The sequence below is a fragment of the Hibiscus syriacus genome, unplaced genomic scaffold (assembly GCF_006381635.1).
Source record: "Hibiscus syriacus cultivar Baekdansim isolate YM2019G1 unplaced genomic scaffold, ASM638163v2 tig00110478_pilon, whole genome shotgun sequence".
Classification (NCBI taxonomy): domain Eukaryota; kingdom Viridiplantae; phylum Streptophyta; class Magnoliopsida; order Malvales; family Malvaceae; genus Hibiscus; species Hibiscus syriacus.
The window spans coordinates 1,302,225-1,319,817 of NW_024062755.1; the positions used below are offsets into that span (position 1 = coordinate 1,302,225).

The 17,593-nt window shown below is 34.5% G+C and overlaps 4 protein-coding genes and 1 pseudogene across 4 annotated transcripts; 4 read left to right on the forward strand and 1 right to left on the reverse strand.

Moving 5' to 3' along the window:
• The first annotated feature begins 509 nt into the window (after positions 1–509).
• On the forward strand, positions 510–2,541 carry LOC120128303 (annotated as a pseudogene).
• A 1,087-nt stretch (positions 2,542–3,628) lies between these two features.
• On the forward strand, positions 3,629–5,581 carry LOC120128299 (cytochrome P450 CYP749A22-like). The gene is made up of 5 exons (XM_039146003.1): positions 3,629–3,913; positions 4,000–4,223; positions 4,335–4,567; positions 4,643–5,021; positions 5,092–5,581. The coding sequence occupies exons 1-5, from the start codon at positions 3,640–3,642 to the stop codon at positions 5,521–5,523; spliced, it is 1,542 nt and encodes a 513-aa protein (XP_039001934.1). The 5' UTR covers positions 3,629–3,639; the 3' UTR covers positions 5,524–5,581.
• Positions 5,582–9,680: 4,099 nt separating this feature from the next.
• LOC120128298 (cytochrome P450 CYP749A22-like) lies at positions 9,681–11,741 on the forward strand. The gene is made up of 5 exons (XM_039146002.1): positions 9,681–10,002; positions 10,086–10,309; positions 10,383–10,615; positions 10,683–11,061; positions 11,152–11,741. The coding sequence occupies exons 1-5, from the start codon at positions 9,729–9,731 to the stop codon at positions 11,602–11,604; spliced, it is 1,563 nt and encodes a 520-aa protein (XP_039001933.1). The 5' UTR covers positions 9,681–9,728; the 3' UTR covers positions 11,605–11,741.
• Positions 11,742–12,603: 862 nt separating this feature from the next.
• On the forward strand, positions 12,604–13,726 carry LOC120128365 (cytochrome P450 CYP749A22-like). The gene is made up of 4 exons (XM_039146051.1): positions 12,604–12,638; positions 12,896–13,043; positions 13,135–13,242; positions 13,310–13,726. The coding sequence occupies exons 1-4, from the start codon at positions 12,604–12,606 to the stop codon at positions 13,724–13,726; spliced, it is 708 nt and encodes a 235-aa protein (XP_039001982.1).
• A 145-nt stretch (positions 13,727–13,871) lies between these two features.
• LOC120128302 (protein PHR1-LIKE 3-like) lies at positions 13,872–16,796 on the reverse strand. The gene is made up of 6 exons (XM_039146005.1): positions 16,607–16,796; positions 15,242–15,318; positions 14,900–14,954; positions 14,736–14,814; positions 14,580–14,649; positions 13,872–14,475 (listed from the first exon to the last, which is right to left on the reverse strand). The coding sequence occupies exons 1-6, from the start codon at positions 16,794–16,796 to the stop codon at positions 14,038–14,040; spliced, it is 909 nt and encodes a 302-aa protein (XP_039001936.1). The 3' UTR covers positions 13,872–14,037.
• Between the last annotated feature and the right edge of the window lie 797 nt (positions 16,797–17,593).

Here is a 17,593-nt window from a genome sequence, read left to right on the forward strand (position 1 = left end):
AAAAGTATTTAATAATCACTGTATGATTATTTATTTATTTTGATGCAACTATATGGTTATTTTAATCCTGCTCGGTAGTTATAGGGCGAATAGAAGTTGATGTATTTTTGGCTTATAATAATATGCGTGACATATGCTTCATGTCTAATTTCGATGCTCTTCAAAGCAGATGGGTCCTTTATTATGATTGTCATCAATGGATAGAGTGTTGACTGATGAGTGAGATTGTGATTTTGGAAAATTTTATATTTTTATATAATTTATTAAAAAAGTTACTAATTTAATTGAAAATTAAATGTTTAAATTTCATTTTGAATACATTAACCACATAATAAATCCGATAATAACCAGACACTTGAGTAATCATTATATGGTTATTTTAATCCTCCTCGTTAGTTATAAGACGTAATAGAGGTTGATATATAATTTTATCTTATAATAATATGTCTGGCATATGCGTTGTTATATATGTGAATATAATTTATGAAAAACCCTTCAGTTTTACATCTGAATTCATTGTTAGCAGAAGAAAAATGAGTGCCTTGATGAAGCTTGTAGTTCTTGTCCCATGTGCTTTCTTCCTCATAGCTTTAATCAATTTCCTTTATGATTACTTGTGGAGGCCTCCCCGTATACAGAATATGCTGAATTCACAGGGAATCAAAGGACCTCCTTACAGATTCATCCACGGAAACAACAAAGAAGTTACCAGTATGAGAAAGGAAGCATTAAGCAAAAGCATGGGCTCAACAGATGAAATATTTCCCAGAGTGCAGCCACATATTTACTCCTGGATCAACAGATATGGTAAGATCGATGCATATACTTTTTTTTAACTATAATTTCAAACTTGTAGCTCTATTATAAGATTGACTGACCCTTTTTTTGTTTACTTGATTAGGGAAGAATTATCTTTGTTGGAATGGAAATCGAGCTGAACTGGTGATTTCAGAACCTGAACTAGTCAAAGAGGTTATGAGAAATAGTGAAAAAGCTTTTCCGAAAGCCAAGCCATCGTTTTATGTCAGCAAGCTATTTGGGAACGGGCTTGTGTTTATTGAAGGGGAAAAATGGGTGAAGCACAGGAAGTTGTCGAATAACGCTTTCCATGGGGAAAGCCTAAAGGTAAAGCCTCGGAATACATAGAAAAGTGCAAAATTTTGGCAAATTTACTTTGTTTCTAAGACACTAGTTCTTCTTTGACACGATCAATCTTTTATTTTAATTCATTAACTTATTTCCAGTCAGCGGCTTTTGCAGTAATACTATTTCCAAACTTGGCTAAATCTTATGTTGTTGCTTACATATTGAAGCATTATTTGAGCAGAATATGACTCCAGCCGTAGTTGCTACCGTTGAAACCATGCTAGAAAAGTGGAAAGGCCAATAAGGTAAAGAGATCGAAGTGTTCCAAGAGTTCAGATTATTAACTTCAGAGGTGATATCGAGAACAGCTTTTGGTAGCAGTTACTTGGAAGGGGAGAAGATTTTTGCCTTGTTGAACAAGTTATCCATAATTGTGGGCCGAAATATTTTCAATACCGGAATCCCATTCATCAAGTATGTTCTCTCCAAGCTTAACTAAATCCCCTAGTTTTGCTTTTTCGTTTTAAATAACATCGGTTTGCTTCTATAGCAAGTTATGGAAATCTGCTGATTTATTGGAGTCAGAAAAACTTGCAAAAGAGATACAAGATTGTGTGATGAAGATTGTTAAGAAAAGAGAAGACAAAGTTGTGAATGGAGAAGCTGATAGCTTCGGCAATGATTTTCTGGGATTACTTGTAAAAGCTTACCAAGATTTGAACGAGAAAAAGAAGCTTTCATGGGAAGACTTGGTAGATGAGTGCAAAACATTCTACTTCGCTGGACAAGAAACTGTTAATTCCTTGCTCGCCTGGACAGTCTTGCTTTTAGCAATCCATGGAGATTGGCAAGAAAGACAAGAAGAGAGGTGATTAACATATTTGGTAACCAAAATCCACATCCTGAAGGCATCACAAAACTCAAAACAGTAAGCAAACTATCCAACAATCTAAAATTAGTGTATACGAGAAGTTGTGATACAAATTCACATGTTTCTATTCTGCAAAACAGATCACCATGATCATTAACGAAACACTGCGGTTGTACAGTCCACCGAATGGCTTGGTAAGAGGAGTTGAAAGAGAAGTTCAGTTGGGAAAGGTGGTCTTGCCTGCTAATATAGATCTTCTGGTGCCAAATATTGCACTTCACCATGACCCTCATTTCTGGGGAGATGATGTGCATCTGTTTAAACCAGAGAGATTTGCAGAAGGGATTGCTAAAGCTACCAAATGCAATGCTGCTGCATATTTTCCCTTTGGATTGGGGCCTCGATCTTGTGTTGGTATGACCTTTGCAACCACGGAAACGAAGATTGCTCTCTCCATGATTCTACAACACTACGCCATTACCCTTTCCCCTGCCTATGTCCACTCACCAATGCCTATTATCACCCTTCAACCACAACATGGAATTCAAGTAATACTCGAGTCACTGCACAACAACGATGCTTGAAGTACACAGTAGCTGACTTGGGTTTAAGCCCGTGATACTAGTTATCCTTGTTTAAAAGAATTAATCTTCTTATAGCTTTAAGAAAATATTGTTCAGAATAATATTACTTTTGCTTATTTGGCTATATCAAATTAACATTATTATGTTGATCAAGCATATTTGGCCGCTTGACTAAGCTGTCTTTGTGCTCATCTGTGTTTTATATTATAGGTAGCGCAATGACACCCCCAACTTTGAAGGTATAATTACATTTTAAGTCACTGGTAGTTTTGAAACTATTACAATTAAATCATTGTCCATCTCAAAATTTTTTGATATAATTATTGTTTAGGGCATTTTCAGTTTTAAAATTAATGAAATTAAACGTTGACCCTAAATTTATCTGTTTAATTACTTTTTAAGACTTTTGAATTTTAAAATGAGTGAAATTAAATCTTTAATCTCTTAATTTTTGTGGTTTAATTATTTTTTTAAATCCTATTTATTTTAAAGTTAAACAACTTGTCCACTCATAGTTTAATCCTAACTTTATCCCTATTTGTTCTCTCAAATTTTCTTAGGGTTCTAGACCCACTAAAAACACTTTCCTTCCTTCTCCTAGTCCTAGATCTCTTTTCTCTATCCTCTAGGTATTATTATGATTAAGTTTAGAATTTGTCAAAGAAAATAATATTATTATGGTAGAGTATCTACGTCGATAACTGTTGTAAATCCAATAATATAACTAGAATTAAATTTTATGTTATAATCAAAGATTTAATAGCATGAATAGTACAAAAACTTAAAATTAAATTATAATTTAATGCAATTTACTCCAAATTTTAACTTTTTTGACTATACTTATTTAAAAGACTTATTGATTGTGGCTTTTGAATAATGATTAGTTGTTCATAATGAAGATTTATAAAGATGAAAAGTAATGGACCGTTAATGCCATAATCACTCTACACGTACAGCCTCCTAAAGCAGCTTATACCGACACTTGTAAGACCAAAAAAATAAAACATTCTGACAAGAATGGCACAGTCAATGAAAAAGTTTGACACGTTTCGTACCCACACTTGTAATATGTGTGACGTATTCTTTGAGAGAAGAAAAATGAGTGCCTTGATGGAGCTTGTAATTCTCGTCCCTTGTTGTTTCTTCCTCATAGCTTTGATCAAGTTCCTTTATGATTACTTGTGGATACCTCTCCGTATACAGCATATGCTGAATTCACAGGGAATCAAAGGACCTCCTTACAGGTTCATCCATGGAAACAACAAAGAAGTTGCCGAAATGAAAAAGGAAGCATTAAGCAAACCTATGGGCTTGACGCATGATATATTTCCCAAAGTGCAGCCACATCTTTACTCCTGGATCAACAAATATGGTAAGGTCGATGAATGTTTTTCACCATGATTTCTAACTTGTTGTTCTAAGAAAAGAAAACCCTTTTTGTTATTTTTATGTGATTAGGGAAGAATTTTCTTTTCTGGAATGGTGTTCGAGCTGAACTTGTGATTTCAGAACCTGAACTGATCAAAGAGGTTGTAAGAAACACTGAAAAAACTTTTCCGAAAAGGAAGCCTACACTTTACCTTAGCAAGCTCTTAGGGAACGGGCTTGTGACAGTTGAGGGTGAAAAATGGGTGAAGCACCGGAAATTGGCCAACCACGTTTTCCATGGAGAAAACTTGAAGGTAAACCCTCGAAATATGTTGTGATTGCAATATCTTATGTTGTTACTTATATTAGGTGAGTATTAAATGAGTCGAGTATTGCTGCTTATATATTGGGGGATTGTTGAGCAGAACATGACTCCAGCAGTAATTGCTAGCGTCGAAACGATGCTCGGAAAATGGAAAGGCCAAGAAGGTAAAGTGATCGAAGTGTTCGGAGAGTTTAGATTATTGACATCGGAAGTGATATCGAGAACAGCTTTTGGCAGCAGTTACTTGGAAGGGGAGAAGATTTTCGCCATGTTGAACAAGTTATCAATAATCATGAGCCGAAATGTTTACAAGACTAGAATTCCTTTCATCAGGTTTGTCCCCTCTAAGTTGAGTTAATCCCAACTTCGTTTTCAGTATATATAGCTGACCTTGGTTTACTTCTATAGCAAGTTATGGAAACCTGCTGATTTGCTAGAGTCGGAACAACTTGCACAGGAAATACAAGAATGTGTGATGAAGATTGTTGAGAAAAGAGAAGACAGAGTTGTGAATGGAGAATCCAATAGCTTCGGTGATGATTTTCTGGGATTACTCGTAAATGCCTATCATGATTCGGACGAGAAAAATCGACTTTCATTGGAAGAATTGGTAGATGAGTGCAAAACATTCTACTTTGCTGGACAATCAACTGTTAATTCCTTGCTCTCCTGGACAATCTTTCTGTTAGCGATACATGGAGATTGGCAAGAGAAAGCAAGAACCGAGGTGATCTACGTATTCGGGAACCGGAATCCACATCCCGAAGGCATTGCCAAGCTCAAAACCGTAAGCAAACTGACTAACCATCTAACATGTTAATGCGATGTAATCTTACATGTTTCTATTCTGCAAACAGGTGACCATGATCATCAATGAAACACTGAGATTGTATGGTCCATCGAATGGAATGATGAGAAAAGTTGGAAGAGAAGTTCAGTTGGGAAAGCTAGTCTTGCCTGCTAATATAGATATTCTGGTTCCAAACGCTGCACTTCACCATGACCCTCAACTGTGGGGAGATGATGTGCATCGTTTTAAGCCGGAGAGATTCGCAGATGGGATCGCCAAAGCTACCGATTACAATGCGACTGCGTTTTTTCCCTTCGGATTGGGATCTCGGTTTTGTGTCGGTATGACCTTTGCAACCACGGAAACGAAGATAGCTCTATCCATGATTCTACAACGCTACGCCATTACCCTCTCCCCTGCCTATGTCCACTCACCAGTACCTATTATCAGCGTTCATCCCCAACATGGAATTCAAGTAATACTCGAGTCATGGCAATAACAATGCTTGATGTACATGGTTGTTAAGATTTTGGGATTCAACTTAGTTTAATAATTCATCTACCTTTAAGACTATATTCTTATTGCTTTAAGAAATATTAATTAGAAATGTTTGAATCCATGCAACAGAAACTTATAGAATCACAGTTTAATCAAATTTCTATTAAAAAAAGACAAAAATTACATTAAATAGACTCTAGATGAATAAAATATATTGGTTGGTTAATGATCAACGCTCTTCATCTACATGATAAATATATATTTAAAGTTATGACATAATATATGTTACATGTATCTAAGTGAAAACGTGGCACATGATATGTGAATGTTTAATGTCATATATAAAATATATCTGAGTGAAGACATGATATACGTGTACAAAGTAATAATTTGACATGTATTACATATATATAAGTGATTATATGTTATATGCTATAGATTCAAAGTGATGATGTGATACATCTGATGTATATATGAGTAATAGTGTGACACGTAATATATCATCATTTTAAATATATATAAGTAGTTTGTTAAGAATATCGATTGTCAGTCAACTAATATTTTTTATGAAATTATTTTATTTTAAAATAAAATATTAGAATCAAAATACTCTAAATATATTTATTTAATTAAATATTAATAAATTGATATTATATATATTTATATTACATTGTAACTTGCTGCGTATTCAAGCAAGCCGACAATCAAGAAGATAATGCATTGCACTTTGCCACCTGCCCGCATTCCTTTTGAATTGAATTATAATACTTTTTTTTGAAAAAAAAAATTAAGATATGTGAGTGATGAAATTATAATTTTTATAATGTTTAGGATTTAAAGTTTACATATATATATTTACAGTATGGGTTGTTAATTTGGAGAGAAAGTCATAATTGAACTTAACTTTTTTTTAATTTTAGTTTGTTTTTATTAGGACACATAAGATTTTAAGTCAAAGAAAACAAACTTCTAAAATTTTAAAATATAAAAAATACAAAAATCTCTAAAATATATATTAATTTAAAAATTTTACCTCCGGTCAAATTTCTTCGGTTCATCCCTACCCTCTATTCATAGCATGGAACAAATGAGACAAACTAAGCAAATAATTATCTCTCAATGTTATATATATGTATATAAAAAATTAGTAATTAAAATCATAAATGGAGAAGATATTGGATTTCCACTACTTTCATAATCTCAACTGAAAGTTGTCTCAGATTTACTATTCATCACCGAGATTGATGAAAAATATTAAAAAAATCATCTTTTTACAATTTTTTACTGTAATTCTGATTTTGACACTTAGTATTGACTAATTCAAATTGACTAATATTATACATCTAATTTTAGTAAGTGAGTCTTCTAACAAGAATTTTATATATATATATATATAAATTTGAACTTAAAACATTGTTTAAACGCTATCAAATTATTTTTTAAATTAATGTTCAAAATTATTAAAAAAAATATTAAAAGGAAATTTTACTTATAATTAAAAAAATATAATATTGTTCATTAATTTAATATGATATCCTTTTGGCGCTCATTCAAGAAGACCATTTCTCCATTTTGCATTCGCCTCCAACGGAAATCCAAGCGATGTTGGCAGCTGACAAGAACGAAACGAGCGAGTTGAGAATTTAATTTTCTGTTTTCTCCTAATGTACCAAAAAAAAATATGATATCCTTTTTATTAATAATCATTAACGCTATAATAATCATTTTATAATTGATTATAAATTAAGTGATTATATTATAATTTTAAAATTTTAATAATTAAAAATATTATTTTGATATAATTTAATGATTTTTTATATATTTTTTATATTTTTTAAGCTAGCAGTCAGATATTACTATTACATATTTTGAAGATAACTTTAAGATAATATTTGTTTAAAAATTTCTTAATTAATTAATATATACACATATGCAAACATAATTCAAATTTAAAATCTCGTAAGATTTTATTTTATTATTGGGTCACCTCATAAAATAAAGGCACCTCATAAAATAAAGGCACGTTACAAATAATAATATTCAATGTTTTAACTTGTAATGCGTAGCTAACAGTGTCATAATAGGTTTAATATGTATTTTAGCCCCTCTATTTTAAGGTAATTTTGTTTTGACATTTTTATTATTATTTAGTCAACTTAACCCCTCAATTTTTATTTTGTCTGCACCGTTAACCCTTTTGATATTTTTTATTAAAAAATAATGGCATGGTTCAATCAGGTATCACCTCATGTGAAAAGAAAATAAATTTCTTTTTTTTTCATATTTGTCTATAATTTTATTTAAGTTTTTAATTTTTTAAGTCTTTGTAACAAAATGTTATACCACAAAATCTTATTGAGCAAGTGACATTTTTAATGGAAAACATCCCACAAGTAATGGTGTCGACAGAATAAAAATTGAAAGATTTAATTGATCCAAAAATAATAAAAATATCAAAATAAGAATTACCCTACAATAGAGGTGCTAAAGTAGATATTAAACTTTTATAATAACATGTCTCGACATATACTTCCTATCATATATAAATAAAATAGAGTAAAGTGCACAAATATACAGTATTAATTTATTGAGTATAACGTCTATTTAAAGTTATAAAATGACTCTCTAATTATAGGATGTTATTTTGTTGAGTCGTTCGACTATTAAAAATTACAAAATAATCATATGACTATTTATATGTTCCAAACTCATATTTTTCCATTAAAAAACTGACAGTCGTCTAAGTTTAATGTTAATCTACTAAATGTAGGAATGACAACAGGGCGGTTTCGGACCGGGGATTGGTTCCCCTGTCCCCGTTCCCGTTTAAAAAATCCGTACACGTCCCCGCTTAAAAAACCGCAGGGATTTAAACAGGGATCCCGATCGGATAATTGAGGAAAACCGCAAGGAAACGGGTATCCCCGTTTAGCATAAACGGTTATTTAAACGGGTATCGGGCCGGGTATCGGGCTGGGTATATATATTTAAATTAAATATATAAATATTATATATATATTTTAATTAAAATTAAAATTATTAAAATTATATATATATATATATAATTATTATTTTTAATATTTATCGGGTCGGGTATTCAGGTAATCGGGGCGGGGATTACCAAACCCGTCCCCGTCCCCATTTAAAACATTCGGTTTTCCCTGTCCACGTCCCCGTTTATCATCCCCAAACTCGATCCGTTTAATTCGATTTTCGGTTTTCCTCGACGGGTTCGGTTTTTTTTGCCATCCCTAACTAAATGTAATATGATAAAATCATATTTTTAATGATGTCTACTAGTACTGTCGTTGCTTCATGTTTCAAGTATTGACTTGACGGTATAATGTAAACAGAGAGTCGATATACAAAATACAACTCAAAAGATTTTGGGAACAAATTTTATCATATTCGAGTTAACAAGTTAACGTCTAGCCCATACGAATGCTAATTTTCTAACAGAAAAGGATGAGTTTGTAATATATGAATAGTGGAGAGATTATTTTGTAACTTTTAATAGTCGGAGGACTCAACAAAACAATATCTTATAGTAAGATCATTTTGTAACTTTTAAATAGTTACGGAACTTAACAAAATAACGTCCTATAATCGAGGGACCATTTGTATACTTTACCAAATAAAATATTGATGCTCTTCGAACTATGGAGCCGAAAGGAAATGGCATAATTCTAAAAATAGCCTCCAATGTTTACTAAAATGGTCACTTTGGCCCAAATTTTTTTGGAGCATTTTGACCCTTAATGTTTCACTTTGGGGCAAAAAGCTCCCTAGATGAAAACTATTAATTAACACACGATTAACGTTCTAAAATATAAGCTTTTTTAACCTAAAATCAAACTTTGAGAGCTAAACTGCCCTAAAAATAAGGGACAAAATGATTATTCTCTCAAATGTTATGGTACTTTTTACCCTAAAATAAAATGTTAGGGGCTAAAATATTAAAAAATAAAATAAAGGGTAAAATGAATATTTCAATTAGCATTACGTAAAAGGAGATATAAAACCTACCCATTTGCGTCATTGCAAATGTAACTTTAAACAGTGTCACGTTTATAATTGGAAGAAATTTAATATTGCCATCATTATTTAAATCATTGGTCATTTGTCTTTGATCAAATTTGAAATCCTTGACGATATCATAATCTAAACACTAAGGCAACACCAGAACTCATAATTCAGAGAAGAAGAATGAGTGCTTTGATGAAGCTTGTTCTTCTTGTCCCATGTTCTTTGTTCTTCATAGCTTTGATGAAGTTGCTTTATGATTATTTGTGGATACCTCTCCGTATACAGCGTATGCTGAATTCACAGGGAATTATGGGACCTCCTTACAGATTCATTCAGGGAAACAACAAAGAAGTCGCGAAAATGAGACAAGAAGCGTCGAGTAAATCACCGGGCTTGACGCATGACATATTCCCCATAGTTCATCCTCATATGTGTTCCTGGATCGAAAAATACGGTATGATCAATGCATGTTTTCACTGTGATTCCTAACTTCTTGTTCTAGGAAAAGATGTACCCTTTTGTTGTTTATGTGTTTAGGGAAGAATTATCTTTCTTGGGACGGTGTTCGACCTGAAGTCGTGATTTCAGATCCTGAATTGATCAGAGAAGTTCTGAAAAACAGTGAAAAAGCTTTTCCGAAAAGGAAGCCTACGGTTTACCTTAACAATATGTTAGGGGATGGAATCCTGTTAGTCGAGGGCGAAAAGTGGGAGAGGAAGAGGAAGTTAGCAGATCATGTCTTTCATGGAGAAAGCTTAAAGGTAAAAGTAAAATCCTTTGTTCTTCTAGTAGTTATGATTCTCAGGAATTATAGTGGAGGATTGTTTGTTGCAGAACATGACACCGACAATAATCGCTAGTGTTGAAACAATGCTCGGAAGATGGAAAGGCCAAGACGGTAAAGAGATTGAAGTATTCGGAGAGTTTAGAGTACTGACATCGGAAGTGATATCGAGAACAGCTTTCGGTAGCAGTTACGTGGAAGGGGAGAAGATTTTTGACATGTTGAACAAGATGTCAATAATCATGAAAAGAAATATTTTCAAGACTAGCATTCCTTTTTTCCAGTATGTTTCTGATTCTATTGATTTAGTTTTTCCTTTATACATAGCTAACCTTGGTTTGCTTTTATAGCAAGTTACGTAAACCTGCAGATCTGCTGGAGTCGGAAGCACTTGCGAAAGAAATACGAGATTGTGTGATGAAGATTGTTAAGAAAAGAGAAGACAAAGTTATGAATGGAGAAGCTGATAACTTTGGCAATGATTTTCTGGGATTGCTTGTAAATACCTTTCATGATTCGGACAAGAAAAATCGAATTTCATTGGAAGACTTGGTAGACGAGTGCAAAGCATTCTACTTGGCCGGACAAGAAACTGTTAATTCTTTGCTTGCCTGGACAGTCTTCCTTTTAGCAATCCATGGAGATTGGCAAGAGAAAGCAAGAAGACAGGTGATTAACATATTTGGTAACCAAAATCCACATACTACAGGCCTTGCCAAACTCAAAATTGTAAGTAAACTGTCGAACTGCAACAAGATGTTACAGTCGTTATTTTTGTAGTCCGAGATGTAATCTGACATATTCATATTTTGCAAACAGATGACGATGATCATTAACGAAACTCTAAGATTGTATGGTCTATCAAATGGCCTGATGAGAAAAGTTGGAAGAGAAGTTCGGTTGGGAAAGCTAGTCTTGCCTGCTAATATAGATCTTATGTCTCTAAATGTTGCAGTTCATCATGACCCTCAACTATGGGGAGATGATGTGCATCTTTTTAGACCAGAGAGATTTGCAGAAGGTATTGCCAAAGCTACCAATTATAATGCGGGTGCATTCTTTCCCTTCGGATTGGGACCTCGATCTTGCGCTGGCATGAGTTTTGGAATAACTGAAACAAAAACTGCTCTCTCGATGATTCTACAACGCTACTCCTTCACCCTCTCCCCTGCCTATGTCCACTCACCAATATCAGCTATCACCGTTCAACCGAAACATGGAATTCAAATAATACTCGAGTCACTGCACGATGATGCTCAGAGTACACAGTAGCTAAGGACATGGTAAAGAAATGCAAGCAACTTTTAATTCCCAAAACGGTAAAGCAAGCAATCAATAGAAAGAATGCATGTTCAGTGTATAATTTGTACTAGCTATGCAATCAATAAATGCTTAACTTTTCTTTTCTATTGTTTCCGTCAACTTATTAAACATAACTTAAGCATTGATTTTTTTCATTACTTAAAGAATGAAACAAGAGTAATTGTAAGTTTTGTTAATCTGATAAATGGTTTAGAAACTGTTTCTCTTAATTATGTCGAAAACGTTTCGTTCTCTTTTGTTGAAATACACTGACCACAGCTTACAAAAAGTAACCTCTTGATCCGTTGTTAATAGAAGAAAACCGATTGCCTCGATGGAGCTTGTAATTCTTATCCCATGTTGTTTCTTCCTCATAGCTTTAATGAATTTCATCTACGATTACTTGTGGATACCTCTCCGTATACAGCATATCATCAATATGCAGGGAATCAAAGGACTTCCTTATAGATTCATCCATGGAAACAACAAAGTTGTCAAAATGTGGAAGGAAGCATTCAGCAAACCCCTGGCCTTGAATGATTGTATATTTCCCAGAGTGTAGCCACATATATGCACCTGGATCGACGCATACGCGATGCATGTTTTCCACTCATTTCTTACTTCTTGTTCTAAGGAAAGATTGATAATTTTTTGGGGAAGAATTATCTTTATTGGAACGGTGCTCGAGCTGAACTTGTGATTTCAGAACCTGAACTAGTCAAAGAAGTTCTGAGAAATAGTGAAACTTTTCCGAAAAGGAAGCCTAATATTTACCTCAGCAAGCTCCTAGGGAAAGGACTTGTGTTTATCGAGGGCGAAAAATGGATGAAGCATCGAAAACTGGCCAATTACGCTTTCCATGGAGAAAGCTTCAAGGTTAAAAGCCTTGAAATATATGAATGTAGAAGAATTATACATGGCTAAACCTTATGTTGTTGTTTACATACTGGAGGATTGTATGGACAGAACATGACCCCAGCACTAATTGACAGTGTTGAAACAATGTTAGAAAAGTGGAAAGACTGAGGAGGTAAGGAGATCGAAGTGTTCCATGAATTTCGATTATTGATATCGGAAGTGATATAGGTAGCAGTTACTTGGAAGGGGATAAGATTTTCACCATGTTGAACAAGCTGTCGATAATTATGAGTCGAAATCTTTTCAAGACCAGAATTCCTTTCATCAAATATGTTCCCTCTAAGCTTAATTAATCCCTGACTTTAGTTTTCCCCCCTTTATATGCTTTGATTTGCTTGAACAGCAAGTTATGGAAACCTGCGGATTTGCAAGAGTCGGAAGACCTTGCAGAAGAAATAAAAGATTGTGCGATGAAGCTTGTTAAGAAAAGAGAAGAAAAAGTTGTGAGCCGAGAAGCCGATAACTTTGGCAATGATTTTCTCGGATTACTTGTAAACGCCTACCATAATTGAGACGAGAAAAAACAGACTTTCACTGGAAGATTTGGTAGATAAATGTAGAACATTATACGTTACCGGACAGGAAAAGGTTAATTCCTTATTAGCCTGGACAATCCTGCATTTAGCAGTCCATGGAGATTGGCAAGAGAAAGCAAGAAGAGAGGTGGTTGATATATCTAAGCTTAAAACTGTAAGTACTAATGTTTAGTACATTAAATTATGTGATTTAATCTGATATATTCTTGTTCTGCAAACAGATGACCATGATCATTAATGAAACTTTAAGATTGTATGGCCCTGCAAATGGCCTAATGAGAAGAGTTCGAAGAGAAATTCGAATCAGAAAGCTAGTCTTGGCTGCTAGTATAGATCTTCTTGTTGCAACTGCTGCACTTCACCATGACCCCCGACAATGGGGAGATGATGTGCATCTTTTTAAACCAGAGAGATTTGCAGGTGTTGCCAATGCTACCAAATACAATGGGGGTGCATTTTTTCCCTTCGGGTTTGGACCTCGAGCATGCATTGTTATGAACTTTGCAACTGCGGAAACTAAGATTGATCTTTCCATGATTCTGCAACGCTACACCATCACCCTCTCCCCTGCCTATGTACCCTCACCGGTATCTGCTATCACCATTCAACCACAACATGGAATTCAAATAATACTCTAGTCGCTCACTGCGTAACGATGCTTAGTGTACCTAGCCTCAATGAACTCAGGGTTAATCCAGTTGGATCATGTGTTCCCCTTTAAAAGCTGGAAGAGGTAATGATAAAAAAAAAACTTTAATGGAAAAGTCGGATACATCATGTATGTTTACTTTTAAAGTAATGTTCGGATCGATTTGTTCGAGGGGAGGCAATTTCAAGGTTTACATGTAACCCCATATTCAAAAGGATCTGCCCCTAGAATATGCAGACCATGGATAATACAGCTAACAAGAGGGAAAGTACCATTTCTAAGAGGGAAATGTCCTGCAACTCAACTAATATTAGGCATCACCCATTCTATTTCTTGCCTTATGTTTCCACCTAAGGGAAAAGGGTCTCCAACACCGAATGGGGACCTCGGCCTTTTCATTGTAACGACTTGTGAACCGACACCCATTGGCGACAAAGGGCTTCCAGTCAAGCAGCTTTCAACAGAGCAGTCACCAATTCGAGCCGGCATATTGGAAGCAGGTTTGTTCTCTAAAGCTGCAGCTAGTTCTGACAAGGAAGGCAATTTTATATTATCGAGAGGGGTCATCCCTTGACAATCGTTCGAAACCTTGATAGCCAGTTCGGAAAGCTCATCTCTGGCTGCTTCTAGACCGGCAGAAGTAGCAGCCTGATTGTTCAGAGCTTTACAGGCTTTATCCAGTATCGACTGTAGGTATTTGCCTTGTGCTTCGATTCGGAGTTGAAGACGACGTTGTACCTGCCAGGTGAAACCATAAGTATTCTGAACTTTTTAGCATCAGCAAGTGGAATTTTTGGAAATAACTTTATTGGCTAGCATATAGATATCAAGAATTAACCAACCTCCAACTGTTCATGTAGTTTACGTTGAACTTCCATTTGCACTCGAAGAGCTTCGGTAACCTGGTAACCACTGTTCGGAAGATGAAATCCATCATTCATCTGGAATTCAAAAAAAGAAACTAACAAGATCTTCAAACAAGAGCAAAAACAACATACTCATTCGCATCTTGTGCAACCATTCTCGATGACGCTGTCGTAGATGAGCCAGTGTCCTGCCTTTCCGCAACCAAAGAAGCTGAAATGCCAACGAAACATCTCATTAATAGTCAATTAAGAGGATAGCTGTTGTCTGGCATCTATTTGTTCACCCAGACACATACCATCCTTAGAGTTATCAGTTGATTCCTTGGAAGATTGCTTTCCTAGTCTGTATTTCTGCACACAAAAAACCGAGGTATTTAATAAAGGACAATAGAAAATAGAGTTATAAGAATTTCAATTAGCTTAATTGCTCAAGCTCGCTCCTTTCAACAACAAAATACATGCAGGTATAAATGGGTGCACAGAAAGGCACAAATTAAGCTTCCTAATTATGGCAATAAATAGTAAATTAGGATCTATCTTTGATATAGAAACCCCGGGAGCAAAGGCATGAAAGCACCAATATAACAAGGGAACAACTTTAAATCGTGGTCATTCATGAGATGGCTGTAATAACAAACCTGAAGATGTGATTTCAAGTGATAGAGGGTAAGGCCTTTTACTCCCATTGTTCTCATAATAGTCTTGGGGGTTGCTTCTGCAATGCATACGGAGACAAAAAAAAGTACATTACATCAAGATCTGCAACTTAATGATAACAAAATGCTAGAGCAAGGAAGACACAACAGAAGGTACATAAAATCCGAGTCGTATAATGTCTTCATTATCAGCTAGGTTTAGTTCACACTTCACATAGTTAACTCCGAGTTCCAAACAAAGAAACATGTATGATCAGCCTGCTTTACAGAAGAGTTGTTCTCTAGGAACCAGGCTTGTATCCTTGAAGCATTTTTGGCTATTTTTAACAAGCTAGTCCTATTCCTCAGCAGTGGTTAAGCATGATTTAAAATGAATAATGCATACGTCGTAAAGAAGGAAAGAACATTGGGGTACGATGTTCGAAAAACCATTTCTTACAATTATCGCTAATCCTTTGGCATAATTTTTATGGAAGAAAAATACTAAGACCAAGAATATTCTTCCAGACCAAGCAAAGAACCACAGTTGCTTTAATTTGTCTTCCTATAGTAAGTATGCAGACCAAAATTATTCAACTTAATGGCTCCGAAACAGGGTTTTGTCCTTTGGGTCGTATTTTATTGCTAGATAAGTACCCCAGAAACATATCCTGGCCACAAGAATATTAATGTTTATGCAAATATGTCATAATTTGGTTTCGAACTATATTAGTAGCAATAGAAAACATGATTCTTAAACCATACCAAAGATTACAAAGGAAAACAAGTGTAGTTTGCAATAAAGTCAAAGCTGATATGAGGAACATGGTAACAACATATCTTCTTCATACAAAACAAGGCAAAGAACACAGCTTTATTCACTTCAATTCAACTTACTAAACATAACATCAATTATTAGTTCCACAACCAAAACTAAGATCAAAATCAGGGACTCAAATAGCGGTCCCCTATCGGAATAGGGGCAGTTATATAGATGTAATAGTGTCATCTTAAAATCACACGCAATTTAGATCGCTGATCAAAATGAAACTAAATTTGCGGAAAACATAGAAATTTGAATTCCAATCTCATCAGCCAAAACAATTATACAGCTATCAAAGCCCCAAAGAAACTCAATGACCAAATCTCAAGAACAAAAAGCTACAGAGAATTGAATATTTAGAAGTACCCAAAATCCAAAAAAGTTGATTAATTTTTATTTTATTAAAAAGGGACTTTGATTAACACTAATATATCACATTATTATTACCCAATCAATCAAAAAGAAACAGAGCAAAATCACATTTTTTTCTGCTAAAAAGCAAAAGGAAAAGATAACCCAGAGAGAGAGAGAGAGAGAGAAATAACTGTCAGGGCCGCCGAGTTGAGTTACAGCATCGACAAAACGTTCATGGAGCTCAGCCGTCCACCGGAGTCGAGGCTTGGGGTCCGATGTTAGGACCAAACAAGCATCACCGGGCAAGTTGGTCCCATCAAGTGACCCTTGGTAATCCCCCACACATCCTTCTAACGGTAACGACCGAATAGCCGAGTACATTTCTTCTCAAACTTTTCTTTTTTCTCGAGAAAGCGATGGAAAATGCAGAGGGAAACCAATGAAACGATCTGAGCTGAGCCCTTTCTCTCCGGTTTCGGGTTCAGGGCTCGGAGCCCGCAAACTGTAAAAGAAGAAGAAAATAGGAACAGAGAGAGAGAGAGAGAGAGAATTATAATAGCGAAGTGAGTGAATATTGAGGCATGCAGAGATTAAGACAGCAATGTGTTGATGTGTCGTTGTCGTTGTCTTTGTCTTTCGCTTTCATTCTCTCTCTCTCTCTCTTAATACTTAATTGGTTTTTCTTATTTATTTTAAAACAAAAGGTAAACTATACATTTAGTATCCCAACTATTACTTTTGTTCTATTTTGGTCACTCAACTATAATTTTTTTCAAAATCATACCTAACGTGACTTTTTAATTTTATTTTGATCACCTACTGTTAAAAATTTAACAGAACTAATGATATGATATTTTTTTTTGTTTTTTTCTCAATAAAGACATAACATTATCTTATGATGGCATAACATTATCTTATGGTGACACATCAGTATCATCATTACTTTTTTAATAATGAGTGATCAAAATGAAACTAAAATTTAATATTATGTATGATTTTAAAAAAAGTTGACTGGACAAAACAGAATAAAAGTGATAGTTGGGTACTAAACTTATAGTTTACCCTAAAATAAATTCTTTTTAAATTCATTTAAGAATTAAAACTTTACAAACTATATTTTATTTTATTTTTATTGATGGGGACCACATAGTTGAGTTGGCTATTTTTAAACCATTTTC

Bases quoted from the DNA above. Each gene is read 5' to 3' on its own strand.
- LOC120128299 (XM_039146003.1), top strand. From the start codon at position 3,640: ATGAGTGCCTTGATGGAGCTTGTAATTCTCGTCCCTTGTTGTTTCTTC. The intron at 4,568-4,642 runs GTTTGTCCCCTC...TTACTTCTATAG, and splicing joins ACTAGAATTCCTTTCATCAG to CAAGTTATGGAAACCTGCTG. The intron at 5,022-5,091 runs GTAAGCAAACTG...TTCTGCAAACAG, and splicing joins GCATTGCCAAGCTCAAAACC to GTGACCATGATCATCAATGA.
- LOC120128298 (XM_039146002.1), top strand. From the start codon at position 9,729: ATGAGTGCTTTGATGAAGCTTGTTCTTCTTGTCCCATGTTCTTTGTTC. The intron at 10,003-10,085 runs GTATGATCAATG...TTATGTGTTTAG, and splicing joins TTCCTGGATCGAAAAATACG to GGAAGAATTATCTTTCTTGG. The intron at 10,310-10,382 runs GTAAAAGTAAAA...TGTTTGTTGCAG, and splicing joins TTCATGGAGAAAGCTTAAAG to AACATGACACCGACAATAAT.
- LOC120128365 (XM_039146051.1), top strand. From the start codon at position 12,604: ATGACCCCAGCACTAATTGACAGTGTTGAAACAAT. The intron at 13,044-13,134 runs GTAAACGCCTAC...GTTACCGGACAG, and splicing joins ATGATTTTCTCGGATTACTT to GAAAAGGTTAATTCCTTATT. The intron at 13,243-13,309 runs GTAAGTACTAAT...TTCTGCAAACAG, and splicing joins ATATATCTAAGCTTAAAACT to ATGACCATGATCATTAATGA.
- LOC120128302 (XM_039146005.1), bottom strand. From the start codon at position 16,796: ATGTACTCGGCTATTCGGTCGTTACCGTTAGAAGGATGTGTGGGGGAT. The intron at 14,955-15,241 runs GTTTGTTATTAC...TTTTGTGTGCAG, and splicing joins ACTTGAAATCACATCTTCAG to AAATACAGACTAGGAAAGCA. The intron at 14,650-14,735 runs GTATGTTGTTTT...TCTTCCGAACAG, and splicing joins GTTGCACAAGATGCGAATGA to TGGTTACCAGGTTACCGAAG.